General features: G+C 33.2%; 1 protein-coding gene across 1 annotated transcript; it reads left to right on the top strand.

Annotated features, from left to right (window-relative positions):
- Nucleotides 1-1,927: 1,927 nt before the first annotated feature.
- Nucleotides 1,928-18,606, top strand: LOC110663206 (beta-amylase 8). Its single transcript, XM_021822452.2, has 10 exons — nt 1,928-2,451; nt 2,515-2,742; nt 3,211-3,291; nt 3,532-3,735; nt 6,838-7,032; nt 7,656-7,820; nt 11,073-11,333; nt 13,420-13,632; nt 13,818-14,037; nt 18,370-18,606. Exons 1-10 carry the CDS (start codon nt 1,987-1,989, stop codon nt 18,396-18,398), a joined length of 2,061 nt encoding a protein of 686 aa, XP_021678144.2. The 5' UTR covers nt 1,928-1,986; the 3' UTR covers nt 18,399-18,606.
- Nucleotides 18,607-20,601: the final 1,995 nt, after the last annotated feature.

Here is a 20,601-nt window from a genome sequence, read left to right as displayed (position 1 = left end):
CAAAAGTCAACTCTTGAAGTGCATTGACCAAAATGCCGCTCATCGGTTATAGTACATCTTTTTTCATAATACCTGATGAGTCCTTCGGTTTTAATTCCCTTATTTGTACCTATTCTCTTTTTGTTTCTTTGATTTTTCAATTCCCAATAATTTCTATATTAATCATTTATTAAGGTCTCTATAGAATTCCATACCAATTTAGGGTGGTAATCAATCACAGTCACTTCTCGTGTCTGTCACCCATCGATGGGACTTAGGCTCCTTTAATCTATTTGTGCTTCATTTTTCTTATTTTCATTCAACCTCATTTGATCTTTATTAATTTAACTTATGATTTTTCTATAGAATTTAAATATGATTCTAGACATCCTAATTGTCTGAACAGACATTGGTCATTGGAACAATAAAATGTACGGAACTGTCTAATATGAGAGTGTTACACACTAGGCCATATGAAAGCGAAATTTTAATTATTCGCCTTACTTTTAAGTGGCAAAATATGGTTGCACCATTAATTTTGAGGATAAAAAAGCGCACATGGTTAGATTCTCTTCAAAGTAAGGAGGTTGATAAAGAGAGATGCTTCAAAGTAAGCAGGTTGATAAAGAGAGATGCTTCAAAGTAAGCAGGTTGATAAAGAGAGATGCTTATTAGCTAGCTTCAAAAGTTTGAGGGTTTAGTTGCATGTCCAAAGCAAAGAAGGTTTTAAGAGTTTAAAGGGTCAGTTGCATAATCTAAGCAATGATATGGCCTCCTTTTACCATGACGATTCTAGTTTATATGATGTCATATTGATCTCCATGCTTCTATTGTATGAACTTTAAATTACTAGATTCCCAGAAAAGTGGAAAAATGATTGTCATGGAATTGGGTACTCTCTCATGTCATGCATCTGCAATTTATAAAACAATTAAAACCATTTTTTTATTCTGATAAAAAAAAGAAACAAAGACAGTTGTTGTAAGAAGATTTATAAAATTGAAGTAGCATAGATGTTGTTTGCATACTTCATTACCATTGATACAACAATGCAATTGAGTGCATGATTGAGAATCATGAGAACTATAATCAAGGAGTATCAATATGGAAGAACCCCTTGTTTTTTCATGTTGAGAGAGAGCTTTTGTTGTTCTTTTATTAAGTGCATCATTTACAATCACTTACTTCTGTTTTGATTGAATGCACTATATTTTATTAATATATCATATTATATCTTATTACATTGTATAATATAATTTTTATTATTAACATGTTTAAAAAGATGATAAGGCACATGATAATTTAATAATTTTCTTATTTGATTAGATAGTGTGTTGTGATAAAATAAATATAAAAATTATAAAAATATCTTTATTATTGTTTTAAATATATGAAAAGTTTAAAAATATTTATTTAAATAAAATATTAATTTATAAATAATATTATTATAATAATAATTAAAGATACATTTTATTTTTTTAATTACTAAATATGCCATACAAATATATAATATTCAAATTATATGATTAGAATTTTATATATTATATAAGAGTAAAAAAATAAAATTCTAAGCCATGTTAAAAAAAAAAGCCATCAATTTGATTATTTGAAAAATTATAATTTCACAATTCCAAATCGTCATTTTCAAGAAGAATTTTCTAAAATATGTAGAACATCCAATACTGAACATAATATTAAAATCTGACAAGGCCGGACAAACTTGGCCTTAAACTGATACTTCCATCCTTATCAAGACGAAATTTTTTTTTTTTTTTAATTTCAAAACAGCAATAGCAAAATACAACAATAATTCCAAACTGGCTTAATTAGAGTGATATTTCATCACCGGCTATTGACAGATTATTAGCTATTTAATAAAGAAAAATCAATTTCTAAACGAAAAAATAAATAAATAAAACAAGAACACAGAGGAAATAGAGACTCGACCCGCTACGAATGAATTTGCAGAAAGTACTGAGTAGCATACTGTAAAAATCCATAGCGAAGATGAACACATCCACCTCCAATAACCAAGATCTTCTCCTTGATCCACAAACGCAAATACAAACCCCACTCGCCCAATCCGATCCCTATTCTCACTCTCAGCCCCATCCCGTCCAACCCCAACCCCAATCGCAACCCCGTCGTCCTCGTGGTTTCGCCGCCACTGCCGCCGCTGCCGCTGCCGCAGCTGCAGCCACATCAACGGACCCCGCAAACACTGTCTCCGCCAATGTTTCAGGTAAGGGCAAGAGAGAGAGGGAGAAAGAGAAAGAGAGAACGAAGCTTCGAGAACGCCACCGCCGTGCCATCACTAGCCGAATGCTGGCGGGGTTAAGACAATACGGTAATTTCCCCCTCCCGGCGCGTGCGGACATGAACGATGTGCTTGCCGCGCTAGCGCGCGAGGCTGGCTGGACTGTTGAGGCTGATGGCACCACTTATCGACAATCTCCTCCTCCCTCTCAAATGGTTAGTTTCTTTAATTTTTTTAAATTGTATAGAATTGTGTACTGATGATTGGCAATGGGTCAGGCTTCATTTGCTGTGCGATCAGTTGAAAGCCCAGTTTCGAGTGCTTCATTGAAAAATTGTGCTGTAAAATCAGCTGCATTGGACTGTCAGCCATCTGTATTGAGAATTGATGAGAGCTTGTCGCCCTCGTCTCTTGATTCAGTGGTGATGACGGAGCGAGAAACGAGGAGTGAGAAATTTGCTAGTGCCAGCCCTATCAATTCAGTTGATTGCTTGGATGCTGATCAGGTAGTTGTTTTACTAATTTTTATATGATTTGCTCCACTTTTGAGTAATACTGTCACTTGGGTTTACTTTATCTTGCAATTGAATTTCAAGTTCGAATGATATGGTGAAATTTTAAAGCAAAGGGAGCAAATATGGTATTGGATAGAAAAAACTTGTTAAGGAACCTTTCTTTTGCCTTCTCCATTCCATTTTTCTTTTTCATTTGCTCCCCACAGATGAGTTTTCTAGCACTTTTTGAGCAAGCAGCTAAGGCATATGTGACCGGGGTCCTATAGGCACTTTGATATGCTGGGTTAATTCCTTGAATGTGGCACCAAGGCACAGTGAGGCAATATGCCAATCCTAGGGGGTTACCGTGGTTTTGGTTTATAATAAGCTTTTTGTCGCCTTTACTTCCAAACGCTTCCTTTGAACTTGATATGTGTTTTAATCAGTAAAATCATGTCTGATTGGTGGCTATTGTTGCAGCTTATACAAGATGTTCGTTCTGGTGAGCATGATGGCGATTTCGCTGGTACTTCATATGTCCCAGTTTATGCATTGCTTGCTGTAAGTATTTGCTTTCTGCTTCTTGCTGCTTCATTTTATTGTACTGTGGTTCAAATACTTTTGGGCCCTTTACATATTTTTCTGCATTTTTACCCCTGCCATTGTTTCTTTATGTTTTTCTTCTATGCTTGCAATTTTATAGCGTCTTGGTTCTATTTTCATATGGAAATTTTTCTATTTTCATATGGAAATTCCAAAACTTCTTTCTGAATGCTAAAAATTCTTCAACCGCCATGGCAGACTGGTTTTATCAACAACTTCAGCCAATTGGTTGATCCACAAGGCATTAGACAGGAGCTTAGTCACATGAAGTCATTAGATATAGATGGTGTTGTTGTAGAATGTTGGTGGGGAATTGTTGAAGCATGGAGCCCTCAGAAATATGTGTGGTCTGGCTATAGGGAACTTTTTAACATCATTCGTGAATTCAAGCTGAAATTGCAGGTAATGGCAATGCATTCCATAAATGACAACCTTTTTATTATCTGCTGTTTATTTGTTTTGCTTTTATTGATGTTTTCATCAAAATGAATCTCTTCTGCATAGAGGAGTAACAAACTAATGTGACAATAAATTCCTTATTCAGATTTTGCAATTGCCTATTTTATGCTATTTCTTATGGAAGTTTGGAACTTGCATTTTTTTTCAAATGAACTTGAGGCTAGCTTAAATGAGTTGAATCCCAACATTTTAAAAACAATCTTATAGACAACATGTTCTGCTGTCATCCGCAAATAAATTGACAAATCAATATGTGATAGTTGACTCTCTCTCTCTCTCTCTCTCTCGCTCTCTCTCTCATGGATTTCTATATGTGAAATCGAAATTTATGAAATTCTAGTGATGAAAGGTTATTAGTTGTTAGTATTAGTTCTCTAAACAAGGTTTCCTTTGTGAGTACAGGTCATTTGGTTGAAATTAGTGTTTTCTAATATGTACACATGCATAGCTCTAAGGTCACTTTATCTCTCTCTCTCTCTCTCTCTCTCTCTCTCTCTCTCTCTCTCTCTCTCACACACACACACACATGAAAATGTTTGCATATGTGGAGTATATTGGTAGGTCTATGATGCTTGAAAACATTTATATGCTTTTTTTTAAATCACCTAAGTTTTCAAACAATTGGATTGTCTTGTCTATAACATAATATAGTGTAAGAATCTATTTACTTATCACAAAAGGGAAGAAAGTATCTAGATAAGCTTTCTGGTCATATGTTTATTCTTGCATCAAGTTTTAATGTTCCTTTCTTGAATAAGGAGTTGGAAATGCATCCTTGACACATACATACTTACATACATAGTTATTAAAAGCTTAAGGCGCACTAAGGTACCAAAGGGTTCTGGAGTCTAGGCACAAGGCACAAGCCGCAAGGTGCAAGCAAGGTGAGGCGAAAAAAAATAAAAAAAAATCATAAAAGCCAAATAAATGTTATTATTTCATCAAACATCGAATAACATAAAACTAAACTAATAATAACTAATAAGCATTCAAGTACTGACATGTTAAAACTGAATAGTCTTTTAATGTCTCAAAGCTAAAGTCAAGCAATCATAAAATAACTACTCTTTAATCTTCATCAAGAGCATCATCATATTCTTATTAATCATCTTCTACACCTTCATCCTCTTGATAATCATCTTCAAAATCAATATTTTCATTATTTTTCTCATCTTTAAGAGTTAAAGGAATATTATTTAGTTCTCAAATAAGTGGATGATGTTTTTACTTTTTCTTTTGGCATAGATCTTGAAATAGTTGCAAATATAACTTTTTTTTTTTGAAAAGATAATAAAAGAGTGGTAGTATTGAAAAATGGAAATATGGGAGATTTGCGATCCTAGGTGTAGTTGTCACCTATACTAATTTTAAAAACTTCCTAGTGCATCAATATTAGATTCTAGTAGATCGATAAATTGAGTTTAATGGTAGTGTTTTTTTTTAATAGAAGTGCTCGCTGAAAGTTGAAATAAAAAAAGTGTGCCATTCTAGAGCCTTGCACCTAGAACAAGGCGCATGCCTAAGCGCATAGGGTAAGGGCTTCGTTAATGTCGCTTGCTTTTCTCCTGTAGAGGGCTTTTCTCCTGTAGAGGTGCTAGGGATGGAGTCTGGTGAGTCTTAAGTCTAAGATGAGCCATATATATATATATATATATATATATATATATATAATCTTGGAGGAGATCTGGAGCTGTCATTGTTTAGAAGAATATTTCACCATCATGCAACAACTCTTGATGAACTACTCTGAAGCCTCTTCCTCATCTAGCAAAGCAAGTTCCACTAAGGCGGTCAAACTTGGAAACGATAATGAAAACGACTATTTCAGCATCTTCTCATCTAAAAAATAAAAAGTAAAGTAATTTGTCTTGCAACTCTCCGGTCAAAGTCCTTTATTGCTGCTCTTCACATGGCTGCAGTATAAAGCATATTCTCCCAGTTAAAGCAACTTGCAAACTAACTTGTCTACCCTGCAACTCTCCACATGGCTGGCAGCCAGTGGGGATCTAGAAAAAAATTTTCCGGGTTCAATATATAAGCAAATTATATAATATATTTGGTGAACAAAAAAAAATAACACACTTAATACTCATATAAAAGCAATTGAGTTTTAAATTTAGGAAGATAAGACTCATACCTTTTGTGGGTAAAGATTAATTTATACCATAAGTACACAGTAATTTGCTCAATATATAAGTGTCAATTAATTTTCTATTAATAAAAATACATTCTCCATTTAAAAAAGAGGGTTCAATACTTAAATTGATGAGGGGTTAATTTAAATAAATATATAAATGCATGAGAGTACTCTATGAAAAAAGAGGGGTCAATTGACCCCTCTTTTCTTGCAATGGATCCACCACTGCTAGCAGCTGCTTGTAGACCTCACAATGCTCACCAATCACTTCACTTCAAAGCACTTTCACGAGGTTAATTGAAGCTCCAATAATTCAAGGCTCCATTTGCCTATATAAAGGAACCTCTCCCTCAAAAGAAAGGCATCCCCTTGATCTTCCTCTCCTACATCTAAAACCCTCTTTTCTCCTTTGTAAAATTCGGATAGCATTCATTTTGTTAAGCCAAAACTTTAAAGCTTTGTATTTTGTTTTCTGAAGTATTAATTCACAAGAAATCTTCTTTGACTTGTTTACTTTCTATTAGTGGCTAGTCCTACTGGCCAAATTTAAATTTTGTTTTAATTACTTGCTTACTTTTAACCTGTGGCTGGTTCCACAGCTCAAAAATTTAACTTTCAATACGTATTTAATGCTTGCATGTTCTTGAGTTTTATTTTGATAGTATTTTGATTTTATCTTACATGTATATACTGCTTGTTAATTCTTTTTTTTTCCCCCCCTCTATCCCTTCTATCCGGGTGTATATTGGTGTGTACACGCACACATACGCGCGCGCACACACACACACACGTAATACCATTGTTATTATTATTATTATTATTATTATTATTATTATTATTATAATATGGAAAAACACCTTTGTCACAATTGTAGAATGGATTTTGAGCCTTTTCCTTAAATTTTGAAGGTTGTATTGGCATTTCATGAGTATGGAGGAAGTGATGCTGATCAAGTTTTGATCTCCCTCCCTCAATGGGTTTTAGAGATTGGGAAAGAGAACCAGGATATATTCTTCACAGATCGTGAAGGAAGGAGGAACACTGAATACCTATCTTGGGGTATTGACAAAGAACGAGTTCTAAAAGGGCGAACTGGCATTGAGGTATTAAAAATCATTTATGAATTAACACTTGTTCTTTCTCCTATGCATTGTTTTACCTAGTTATATTGTATTATCATCCTGCACATTTTTTGCTACTCTCTCTATCTCAAATCTCAATTGATACCCCTTTAGGATTTGCTTTGCAAATTGTTCACTGTGACTTGGTTTTGACTAGAAGTATCTTGCATCCATATAAAATATCCTAATCTGATGACTTGATCTCTAATCGCTTAAACTCTTCAATTTACTCTTACATACCTGTGACCTGTGTTGAATGAGGATACATGGAAATCAGCAGGGCAATTTGGCACATAGAATCAGTGGAAAAAAGTATAAAATTTACAGACAAAATATCCCTCCGCCCAAATAACATAGATGATGCCTAGTTCTTTAAAATTATAGTGGAGATTTAGGTTACATGAGAGAGCAAACCAATAGGAGGGTATGGAAAGAGGATTCAAGGTTCTCTTTCAGGCATTTTAGCCCTTTGCATAGTAATTAGTAAGTCAATTTTCAGTTGGTCATACTTGGTTAGCCTTTGCAAAAAAAAAAAAAAAAAACAATCATTCAAGCAATTGTTTATTGCATTTCTGTTACTTATTATGATTCTCGAATATACGCAGGTTTATTTTGACTTCATGAGAAGCTTTCGGATGGAGTTTGATGACTTGTTTGCAGAGGGTGTCATTTCTGCTATTGAGATTGGACTTGGAGCATCTGGGGAGCTAAAGTATCCTTCTTTTCCTGAAAGGATGGGATGGAGATATCCTGGCATCGGTGAGTTTCAGGTATCTGTTTAAGTTGACCCGATGCATATCTTTCCTTTCTCTTGTACTATTTTAGGTTTGTTCAGAGTCATTTGATGTTATGTGTTGTCAGGTAAGTTTGTAGGATGCAACAGTGTTAGATGAGAAGTGTACATCATGATGTTGCCATGACATTCAGGTCCTACGTTATAATGCTTTCGGAACTGAAAGCACTTGATGGATTTATGCTTGTATTTTCACATTCAGTTGAACCCGATTCCCATGTTTAATTTATTCACTGATATTATGCAGATAAAAAGTCTGGAAATCTAGTTTACTTGTAGTGATTGGTCCTTGTGACCATCTAATGATCTGGAACAGGACCTTCTTTATTGTTTATTGAGCAAAAGCAAAATACTTTTTTATTATTTTTGTCAACCACATGCCTAATGTGTAACTCTATTTTTTTAGAGGAATCATTGCTGATTATTGTCGTGGAAGCAATACCTTTGCTTGGAATTTTTCATTTCTATGGAAATCTTGTTGACAAGGAGCTGACAGGATTATCTTTGTATCTTGTTTTCTTGGATTCTGTTAGTTGCTTCCTAGAGCAGATAGAAGGATGTGGTTTTCAGACTCTTATAGAAAATTCTTTTGTAATCTGTCTATTCTCATCTTGTCATTCTCCATATCATTTTTATCATTCAGCCAATAAAATTTGGAAAGTTAAAAATTGCTGCTCAAAGTAAAGGCTTTGTTTGGTCTACAATTCTTCAAAAGTTGATTACTAATGATATTTTGCAAAAGGAAAAAAAGGCGGCCTAATAAGGCCTCATTATTTGGGATCTACTTTCTACATCTTGGAGCATAGGGCATGTTCAGAATCTTTAGAGACTTTTTTTGGTTTAAAATGGCTAGGATTTGATGGTAAGAAAGATGCCAAAGTTCTTTGGAATTGTGCTCTTTTTTTGTTTTGCTCTTTAATTTGTCGTGGGACAAGGTGTTGTTTTTTCGGTTCTAATTGGCTTATGCATTTGGAGCTTGTAGGGGTTATTTTGATTGTTATTCAACACGAGTGGATGTTGTTACTTTTTTAGCATGTGCTTTGTGTATTTGTTTGTTGAGTTTCATAGGACACCTTTTCGTTGACAATTTATTCCATTTTTCTTTCACTATAAAGTTTATTTTCACACACACACACGCACTCACACACACACACATGCACCAGTAGCAGAATTAATACTTAAGATTGCTTTATCTCTAATGATTCTACCAACTTGCAAGTTATTATCTTTTCCTTGTTTGTCCTTGAATTATACACTTGGAGTAAACTATTTACAAGGATTCTGGATTTTGTTTCAAAAATGAATTTTTGAAAAATAATGTGAATTTCTCAGTGTTAAGTGCTTTATATATGATGGATGCCATTACTGTGGACCTAAGATGCATCTATTGAATAGGTGTGACTGTGCACAGTTTCTAGATGTTCCGAACCGAGGTGTGACTGTGCACGGTTTTTAGATGTTCCAAACCAAGCTGAAGAAATTGTACCATACCGGAACCAAAAAAGAACTCTTACTGTAAGAACTAAACTTAGATTTACTGTTTTGGTTTGGTTTTGATTCATAAAAAATTGAACCAAAACCTTTTTTGTACATATGTTTTTCTTATGTTTTGTAGGTATATTTTATACAACCTATTTTCTTATGGATCTTTTTGGCCATTTAGTTTTATTAGACATGAGGTCTACATATATCTAAAACTTGTAAATCCTTTGATACTATTTCTGTCCGCTTCATCTTAGGCCCCCTCTTTCCCATTTTCACTTATTCTTCTGCTAACTTATAACACTTTCATACTGAAGCATTTGATTCATTGTGTTGTACTAGGGCATCAGATATATTTTATAATGTCAATAGAATTATAAATATTTATAAATGTATATAATTTAATAAAATCTTTTATTTTTCTAACTTTTTTTTTTCCAAATAATTTTTGTCAAATGCATTAAATCATCTTATAATCCATAATTATATGACCATATCACATGTTAGCCATATAGTATACCTTTTAGTTCTTAATTATATATGTATCTTTTAGTTAAAGACTATATAATTAAGAAAAAGGTAGAAGATAATATAATATTCTTATTAAGGAATATATAATATATTTTTGATATTAATATTATTATTTTAATGTTGGTTTTATTATTTTTATTGTTGTTTTGATATTAGAAATTTAAGATTGTTTTTACTAATTTAAAATGAACACAAAAATGCTTTAGTTTTAGTTGTAAAAATTGAAATTTGAACTGAATAGAACCAAAATTGAAATCAAAATAGAACTGAAACTAGAACCGGAACCGTATTGAAATTGCTTAGAACCAACCAGAACCTAAATTGAACACCCCTAGGTGTGATATCTGAAAACCAATTGATTCCTAGAAGGCCTAGTATGATGCTCTTTTATTTTTTTCGTTATTATTTGCATGTTCTTTCTCCTGTTTTTCAACTGCAGCTTTCTTTTAATTATTTCTCTTGCCTAAATTCATTTGCGTTTATTTATCTGTGTGCCTGAACCTTCTTATTCAAGCCAGTCCCAAGTCCATGGGTCCTTAATTGCCTAGTTCTGAATCCAAAGAGAAGGATCATCAAATTGCTGGCACATCAAACAATGTCCTAATTGTGTTAGGTGTGCTATCCTCTATGGGCTGATTCTAATAGCGTACATATTCTTATGTATATCCCTATGATACATAACTAGTTCCTTTTTTGAAAAAATAATGATTTATCAAGAATTATTTTTTTTAATATATGGTCTTGCAATTTTATGTAAATCAATAGAATGTGCGTGCAGTGAACAATTTGTGATAAGTGGTTTATTTTTCATGTTAGACACCCCTACAATGGTTTGAAAATTTTAATATCCTAATTTGTGCTATATGTGGATGGGTCATTACAGTGGCCAGTGTGGTATTTTAAAATGAATTTATGTATGCAATGTTTTCATTTAATCCATTCTCTTTCTATATGGTTTACAGTTTTTTATGATCATACTTTGCAACTTTCCAGATTTTGATACACGTGTTTAATTCCCATGTCCGTGTATTATTGGATGCTTTAGCCTGTGTGGCAGTATTAGTACCTTAAACAGAAGTTGATGGTTATTGTCCCATGATATGTCACTATAAAATGTGTGTTTGTATGGTTACATTGACTCCAGTTTTGCTTTGGGTAATTCAATTTCCAGGTTATTTTTATGTACTTACTCTGATTATTGATTGCTTTTCTACAGTGCTATGATAAATATTTACAACAAAGTCTACATAAAGCAGCTAAATTGCGTGGGCATTCATTTTGGGCAAGGGGGCCTGATAATACTGGTCAGTATAATTCTAGGCCGCATGAAACTGGGTTCTTCTGTGAACGAGGTGATTATGATAGTTACTTTGGGCGCTTTTTCCTCAATTGGTATGCCCAGACATTGATAGACCATGCCGATAATGTTTTATCTCTTGCAAGCCTTGCCTTTGAGGATACAAAGATAATTGTTAATGTAAGTAGGAATTGTCTATGATGGGAAGTAGTTTAATGTCTGTCAAAATATTTCAAAGCTGGATTGATGACATGTTTCATTTGTTAATTTTCTACTGGTTATTTAGATGTAATGTCTTATAGTAGTAGACTTTCTGTGAAAGAAATCCATGATCTATACCAGTAACAGTAAGGCATTGTGCCACTTTAGAATTTTCTACACTTGCTGTGTCATTGCCAGTCGCTGGATCTGCTAACATAACTGTCACCACCACCACCATAACACCTCCACTTTCACTTTCAATGGCACTGATGTTGTTCCGCCACTAATCTTATAGGGTAACATTACTTTAGCACCATTTACACCTCCACGTACATGAAAACCAACTTCATCTCTGCCACACTTCCTAACCTTGCATCCACATTGAAGCTTTGGAACCTTCCTGAATTTGATTATTATTATTATTATTATTATTTTGGTGGGGTGGGTGTTGGGGAGGAATTACAGACTTCTATGCTTTCCTGAAATGGTTTTTGGTAGTCAGAATGAGTTACAATCATCAATTGCAAACGAGAACTTGGCTGCATTCCATTTATTGACACATTCCTTCAATTCCAAGTACAAACGAGAAGCTATGGAATACTGTTTTACTTTTTTTTTTTTTGTGCAAAACCTAGGGAAAAGTACAACAAATATAAGGGGAAATGATTGTGCCATTACGAACTTCATGTTTTCCTTTCCGAGAGTGTGGATAAAAGCAGGTTACAGTTCAGATTCATTGATTTGGGTGAAATGAACCACAAATTGGAGAGTCATAATAGCTTGATTAGGTCATAAAATTCGTTGACCAAGTTTGTGTCAATTGATTTATCGATGTTCAGTTTGGGTCTGCGTATATGCATTGGAGTTATTCATCCTTTGAAGATTGTCCTATTTTGGAGTTTTTGGCTTCATGTGAATTTATTAGACATGGGTACTTAAGTGAAGGGTTTAGGCGATTGTACCTCTCACATTGGCAGGTCCCCACAATTTCTTACCATCTTTTTCTTTCCTTATAAAAATGACAATAAAATGAAAAAGAATTAACTGATATGTTTTAATAGAAGACATCCAAAATTTGCTAAAGCAATTTATAGAGATCTTATGATCCTTTTCCATTTTAGTAAATTCAGCTCCACTCAAATTAGCAATTTTTTAGTTCCGAACTAGTTTGGTTCTTGCTATATGAATCGCATTCTTCATTTCACTCAGTTTAGATTAGAACTTTCAGAAAGATGTAGAGTTGTTAAATCCTTCCTAACTGCTCTTCTGTTGTCCTAGGTCTAGTCTTTTTTCTTTTTCTTTTTTTTCCCCCCTTAATTTCTTACAATTTTAATGTAAACAACCCTGCATATTGATGCATTTGGTCTATGATACATGTTTCCTGACCATCTAAATCATGGTTTCAATTAACAGTAGTTATGTAACTGCTATTATTTAATGGATTTTTAATGCTCTGTTATTGTTATGATATATAATGGGAATGTAGTAGGGGCTCTTATTTTGGATGCTTTTTCCAGTTTTTTCCCCTGAAATTTCCACATCTCCAGGCACCATTTTCCATGTCGTTTAGCCTTCTTCAATCTAAATCTCTCAAAATTCTTGCTTCTTAATTTCACTTTGTAGCAAGGCAAAAATAAATTCTTAGGAGCATATTAGGCTTTTTGTAATTTGTTATTATTGCTTTTGCAAATGTGTTGTAAATACATTTGGTCTTAGTGATGGTAGTGTTAATAGCAATAGTGTAATTATAGTGGTAATGTTATTAGTGATGAGCTGGTTTCGATGGCTTTTTGTGTCTATTTGGAATTCATTCAATTTCACATATACTCAAGGATTGATACTTCAGTAGAGCCCTCTGGCCAGCCATAGTCAACTTAAAGCTTTTCATAGTTACTTGCATTCATTTTACATATTGTTTAACTGATTAGTTATAAAAGGTGGATTTTGGAAATAATTATGTTGTTTTCATAGAACTATAATCAAGTGGATGACATGATTGATGGTGGTGGTGCTTTTTTCTCATGGATAAAGAATCTTTATGTAAATAAAAGATTTGAATATGCAGATTCCAGCAGTTTATTGGTGGTATAACACCACTAGCCACGCGGCAGAGATAACAGCAGGATACTATAACCCCACAAACCATGATGGCTACTCTCCTGTTTTTGAGGTGTTGAAGAAACACTCAGTTACAATGAAATTTATATGCTCAGGATTGCATACTTCTGGTAATGAGAATGATGAAGCACTTGCTGATCCTGAGGGCTTGAGTTGGCAGGTGATAACCCTTTTATTGTTCCTCAATAACTCCCTAGTTCCTTGGGCTATATGGTTTCTTGGATGTAACTTTTGGCTCATGCTGAGTGGAGTGAACCCAGGGGTTTCTCATTTAAATTTGATGATGCACATATTACTTTCACCATGTAAAAGTAGGCATTTATTGAACCATATCTGTTCCTACAGGTCTTAAATTCTGCTTGGGATCGAGGATTAACAGTAGCTGGTGTGAACGCGCTTTCATGTTATGACAGAGAAGGACATATTAGAGTGGTTGAGATGGCAAAGCCAAGGAATGACCCTGATCATCGTCACTTTTCATTCTTTGTCTACCAGCAGCCATCACCTTTGGTTCGAGGAACAATTTGCTTCAGTGAGTTGGATTACTTCATTAAATGCATGCATGGTAAGAATTTTAAAGCCTAACCCATGGTGATTAAGACTTTTGTTATTGAGTGTTCAGATGGTCCTTAACATAAAATTGCATTATTTTATTAGGTAGTTTGGTGTTTCTTATTATCTCATTTTACATGGAATTTCACTGTAGAAATGTGTCCTGCATTATCCTTCAGCTAAGAAGGTTCCATTTTTAATTTTAAAAATACTACTTTTAATAGTCGACAAGTCATTTAATTGGTTTGGAATCAATTTCTTGTGATCTCGTAATTCTTTTAAAAGTAGTATAACCACAACATTGACTGGATAAATAAACCAGGAGCCTTTAAAAGTCCAGGCATGGGCCATTGTCCATTCACTCTTAGCTTTAACAAAAAAAAAAAAAAAACGAAAAAGAAAAAGAAAAACCCTGTGCATTTTATCAAGTTTGATCAAACCTTTTAATTTAGACAATTTAGCCTGATTTGGGAAATAGTTTCAATTTTAGCCAACTGGTTCAAAATTCAAAAAAAAAAAAAAATGACAACGAATCCTCTCTCTCTCAACCACCCCAAAAAAAAAAAAAAAAAGAGAGTTCCCTTGCTGTAAAGTTAGCCTAGTTCTTGGACAAGGAAATAGGCTTTACATTCTTGAAAGATTGATTGATATGAAATCATAAAGGTTTGATTGCATTGGCTTGTAATACAAGTTCTCTATTCTCTACTTTATGAAAGGGACGTTAGGTGCCTTGGTAAGACCTTTTTATGTTGGAACATACATGAGGGTGCTTGGTAAAATATAACATTATTTGGCCAAGTGATGTTAAGAAAATATTTGATGTGGCTTATGTTATAGGTACTTTGGGTAATCTAATTAGTTATAGTTACTGTGGATTGTTTTGTTTTAGTCAAACCTTACAGAAAATTCACATACTTGTTCTTTGTTGATATATTGAAAAATTATCGGGTGTCTTTGGCTGTTTAATGTGGCATTGGGTGGGAGAAATATTTAATGTGTTTATTTGTTACTAAACATTTACCATGTGTATTTTTAATTATTAATGGAATAAATAATAAAATTATGGTATCTAAATTTAGAAAAAAATATTAAAAATAATTTAAATTTTAAGAACATATCTCGTAAATATTTATGGATACTCTTGTTCATTATCTCCACATACTCTTTTTTACTATAACTTTCAAGATCTGATAATGGAGATTTATAATGATTTTAAATTTATATAGGCTTTCAATTTTTGCTATTAAAATTTAGTAGAATTATTTTTATTAAAAGTGTACATATTTATTTATTATTATTATATACATAATAATTATTATTAATGATTTTTATTTAATTTAATGTATACATAACATACTTTTTTGCAATTATAATTTATGAATGTAGTTATATATTACTTTATTTAAATTTTTATGTTAAGAAATAAAAACTAAAAATTGACATTAAATAGTGATAATAATAAGAGGGGTAAATTTGACAAATGGAAAAAAAAGATATAATAGAGTGCCACTTGTCACTTTTAGGTGAACTTATTTTAGAGACTAGTTATATGTGTATATATATGCACTTAAGAGAATGAAAGTGGGTAAAGCCTGTGGACCCGATGGAATACCAATTGAAGTGTGGAAGTGTTTGAGAGATATGGGAGTAGTATGGTTAACTAAATTATTTAATAAGGTTCTAAACTCAAAGAAAATGCCTGATGATTGAAAGAAGAGTATTTTAATACTTATTTTTAAAAATAAGGGAGACAAACAGAGTTGTTCAAGCTATAGGGGAATTAAACTTTATGAGTCATACTATGAAGTTGTGGGAGAGAGTTGTGGAATATCGACTACGTCATGACACTTCTCTCTCTCCCATTCAATTTGGCTTCATGCCCGGTCGTTCAACTATGGAAGTGATATTTCTCATTAGAAGCTTAATGGAGAAATATAGAGATATGAAGAAAGATCTACATATGATTTTTATCGATTTGGAGAATGCTTATGATAGTGTTCCAAGAGATGTTTTATGGAGAGTGTTAGAACAAAAGAAGGTGTCTATTAGATACATACAAGTGTTGAAAGATATGTCTAAAGGAGTGACTACTATTATGCGCACAGTGGGAGGGGATACAAGAGATTTTCCTATATTAGTTGGATTACACCAAGGTTCAGCTGGAAGCCCTTACCTTTTTACATTAGTTCTAGATGAATTGACGAAACATATACAAGAGAGTATCCCTTGGTGCATGATGTTTGCGGATGATATAGTTCTGATAGATGAGATGTGGGAAGGAGTCAATAGAAAGCTAGAGCTTTGGAGAAGTACTTTAAAGTCAAAGGACTTTAAGTTAAGTAGAACGAAGAAAAGAATATATGCATTGAGCGAAGGCCGAATTGGTAATAGAAAAGGAGTTAGTTTGGATGGAGTGGTATTGCCACAAAGTAATCACTTTAAATATTTCGGCTCAATCTTTCAAGTAGACGGGGGATGTGAGGAAGATGTTAGTCATAGGATTAAAGCCAGATGGTTGAAGTGGAGACGTGCCACGAGAGTTTTATGTGATCGTAAGATTCCTAGTAAGTTGAAAGGAAAATTTTACTGTACAGCCATATGACTGACCGGCCATGTTATATGGTAATGAGTGTTGGGCAATAAAGGGGTTGTATGTGTCTAAGATAAAGAGTTGCGGAGATGAGAATGTTAAGGTGGATGAGTGGTCACACTAGACTAGATAAAGTCCGTAATGAGAGTATTAGAGAAAAGGTAGGAGTGGTGCCAAATGAGGATAAGTTGAGAGAGGGGAGATTAAGGTAGTTTGGTCATGTGAAGCGTAGACATACGGAGGTTCCAGTTAGATAAGTAGAGCGCATTGAGTTAGATGATAGAAAGAAAAGAATGGGTATACCTAAACTGACTTGGAGGAGAGTAGTACAACATGACCTAAAAGCATTACATATTCCTGAGGATTTAGCCCAAAATTGTTTAAAGTGGAAAAAGAGAATTCATATAGTCGACCCTAATAAAATTTTGGGATAAAGGCTTAGTTGAGTTGAGTTGAGTTAAGTATAGACTAAATATCTATCTTATCATGGTTGAGTTATAGTTTTACATGTGTTGAAAATCAAATCCTCTATTATTCTAGAATTAAACCATGAATGATCATTTTGCCTTGTGTAACATGCCCAATATTAGTGGATACCTTTTATGCAACAACAAAGGTACTAAACAAAGAAATCGAATCTATATATATATATATATATATATACACACTAGCTGTAATTTCAGTTGACATCCAAAGACTTTATACCTCAATTGGTGTGATGACAACTTCCTTAAGACCATCAATCATCAGACGTCACTGATGCTCTTTTAACACACGATAATACATAATAATGTAACAGGTCTAGGTGAAATTAAGCTGCTGTGTGACAAAGAAAAACTGCAGAAACTACTTCCCAATTATGCCAAGGTGCCTAACTGTATCAGCAAGCTGCCCTTCTCTCTCTCTCTCTCTCTCTCTCTCTCTCTCTCTCTCAACAGCGATCTCAAACCACCTTCTCTTTATTTGTATTTTCTAGTTCAGAATTGGATGAAATGACATGGTTCATTTACAATTTTGTCATCTCAAAATGTCAAATGAGAAAATAATCAGTATTAATTCAGTGGAAAGCTCTCTCCTGTAATAAGAACAATCCAAATTAGAAAATGCTTGCTAGGCGAGGAATTGTGTTTGTGTTGTGATGGATGCAGCCTTTGGTAGTAATTGTGATTGAAGAGGGGGAAGCCTTAAATCACCTTGTTGTTATGTTATATCTTATTGATATTATATTATTTGTTTGGCTTAATGGTAAAAAAAAGCCAAATCTTTTTCGTGTTTTTCCAATTATGTTCTATCCTTTTATTTTTTGCGAATTTGTCCCAACTTCAAAGGTTGGTTGCAATTTTGTCTAATGGTAAAAAATTGAAGTTAGGGTGCTAATACAGTTGCTAGGACAAATTACTTCTTTTTCATTGTGGGATCCACATATATGTACCCCAAAAGTTTTAAAAATAATATTTTAATTAGAGTTATCTGAGCCCCCCAATCTAATAATAATAATAATTATCTTTCTAGTCAGCTGCCGTATAAGCACCTCTAACTTCAATTTTGACCACTTGGACAAACTTACGACTAACCTTTGAAATTGGGGCAAAATTGCTAAAATTGAAAGGATGAGATGTAATTGCAAAAACATGGGAAAATTGTCCTTTTTTTGATTTTTTTTTTCTTTTTTTGATTTTTTTTTCAATTTATTATTAGGCCTATTTGTTTTAGCTGTTCATTACACGGTAATGTTTGTTGTTTTAATCATTGCAGGGCGTATATCTGGTGATTTAGTATCCTGACAAGGAGTTGCTTTCTTCTTTCGGTAGATAGATAGATAGAAACTGCTAATTTCAACTGTAGTCCATAGTGGGAATGGTTATATGAAAGATATTGTTGCAATTGCAGCTCCATGCACCAAATTTGTAACCTTTCTTAAATAATTGTAGACTTTGGTAGTTCCTTATTTTCTTTGCTATAACAATGCTTAGCTGCATTTCTAGAGGTAAATTCCCCATTAATCACTATACCTTAATTCTTATCATGGTAAAAAAACTTCAATTTGTTAATATGATATTGTCACCAAGGACGCCACTTTGTATGGCGTATAACAGGGAGGGCTTAATTGCTTTCCACTGGTGTGCATATATATGTGTAGGTTAAGTGGATGTCGGGGGGAGATTTGTTCACAAAGAATAATGTAGAACTTAAAAGACTAATTCAGGCTTCCAAAAATGTCAATGCTATAAAAGGTTAAAGCTTTCAAGGAATCGCCTTAAAATGAATGAATATGGGGTTTAAGTGATGGTTATTTCGTTGGCTAAATTGGAAGGAATTAGGACGAGTAAGGTGAATCGATGTTTTCTTTCTCCTTTTTCCTTCCACTGATATAAGAAGGGTGACGTCAATTTTCTGTAGCCTTCTCTCTCTCTCTCTCTCTCTCTCTCACTCTCTCTCTCTATATATAAAACTTTTGGAGAGTGTATTCTCGTCTCTACCCTCATTTCTAGGGTTACTATCCTTTCCTCTATTGGATTGCAGCCTGCTCATACCTCTCACGAGCGGGGCTCTTCCCTCGCTTGGAAGTAGGTTGTCCCAAGGGTGCGCTGCAGGCGCAGGGTGAGGGAGGCGATCTCCTGGTGAGCAACCTTCTTGAGGCGACGTGAGGCGCATGAAGGTGTAGAGAGCGCCCAAGCCCACTTAGCCTTATGAACCCACAAGAAAAGAAAAAGGAAAAAGAAATTTGCATAGTAATAAATGAATTAACTTGTGCATTGTAATGACAATGTTAATACATTGCCAGGTTGCTTAGTTATTAGCTAGTTACATAAAGTTAAGCTACATTTCTAAGCTACATTTCTAATATGTTTTAACCTAAAAATCACTTATTTGTATTCTAATTAGATTGTTATTATTTATTAGGTGAAAACTAAAAAATTATTTATATGCCATCAATTATTTCTTCAAATAAGTAAAATATATTATCAAATATGCAATGATTCATTGCCTGAAAATAAAATTAAGTATCTCAACATGTAGATGATTAATATAAGCACTTGATATCTAAGCACCAGCACAAAGAGACGCATCTTACCCTTCAACCACATAAATAATGTACTTTTTTTTCATTACAAATTGTTTTTATTAATTGTTGATTATATTGCTGCAGCATAAATAATTTTTGGCTTCTGTTATTTCACTTCATTGCTACAAAAAGAGCATTGTATGCAATTGTATCTTCAAGGAACTTATATAATTCGCATTACGCAACTTTAAATTGATTGGATGCGCTCTGCATGCTAATAATCTTCACATTTCCCAACACTGAGGGAGGCATTAAGGGGTCAAGGGGGGCTTTGGGTCTCTTGAGATTTTGAAAAATATTAGGGGTGTAATAATTCTTTGAATAAAAATAAAAGTTAAATTACCTTAAACTTTTTTACTTTTAATAAAATTAATATTTATATTTTTTTTTCAAGAAATGCAGTTATCAATTTTTTTTAATTTTATAACAATCAACTTATACAATTAAAATATTATATAATTAATCTTTATGAATTTGCTTCAAATAACATTTTAGTCCTTGAATTTTTAGGTAAAATTAATTTTTAATTTCTAAGAAAATAAAAAATAAGAGACTAAAATGTTATTTCATCTAAAAAATAGTCAATAAAAGTTATTTAACACAAGTAAAGGATTAAAATGCAATAAAAAAATTAAATTTTATATATTTATTAATAAATTTAATAATTTCTCCAATAGAAGAAAATATGATGCCTTTAGAGTTTTAGCTATTTTTTTTTTTTAAGAAAATCTATACTAAAAATTAATGAGGATTTCTAATGTCGCGAATTTTTAGATCTGTACCAAATATGTTCTAGAATAACAAAGTTAGAAATTTCAATTTAATGTTTAGATTTTTGATAAATTAATAATGAAAGATCAATTTTGGTACATCCTTTCTATTTCTCTCGTTTAATCATTATAACATTCAATTAAGGTAAA

Source organism: Hevea brasiliensis, chromosome 15 (genome assembly GCF_030052815.1).
Source record: "Hevea brasiliensis isolate MT/VB/25A 57/8 chromosome 15, ASM3005281v1, whole genome shotgun sequence".
In the NCBI taxonomy this organism is placed as follows: domain Eukaryota; kingdom Viridiplantae; phylum Streptophyta; class Magnoliopsida; order Malpighiales; family Euphorbiaceae; genus Hevea; species Hevea brasiliensis.
Note: the sequence above shows the minus strand (reverse complement) of the source record. Positions and strands in the feature narration are given on the sequence as shown.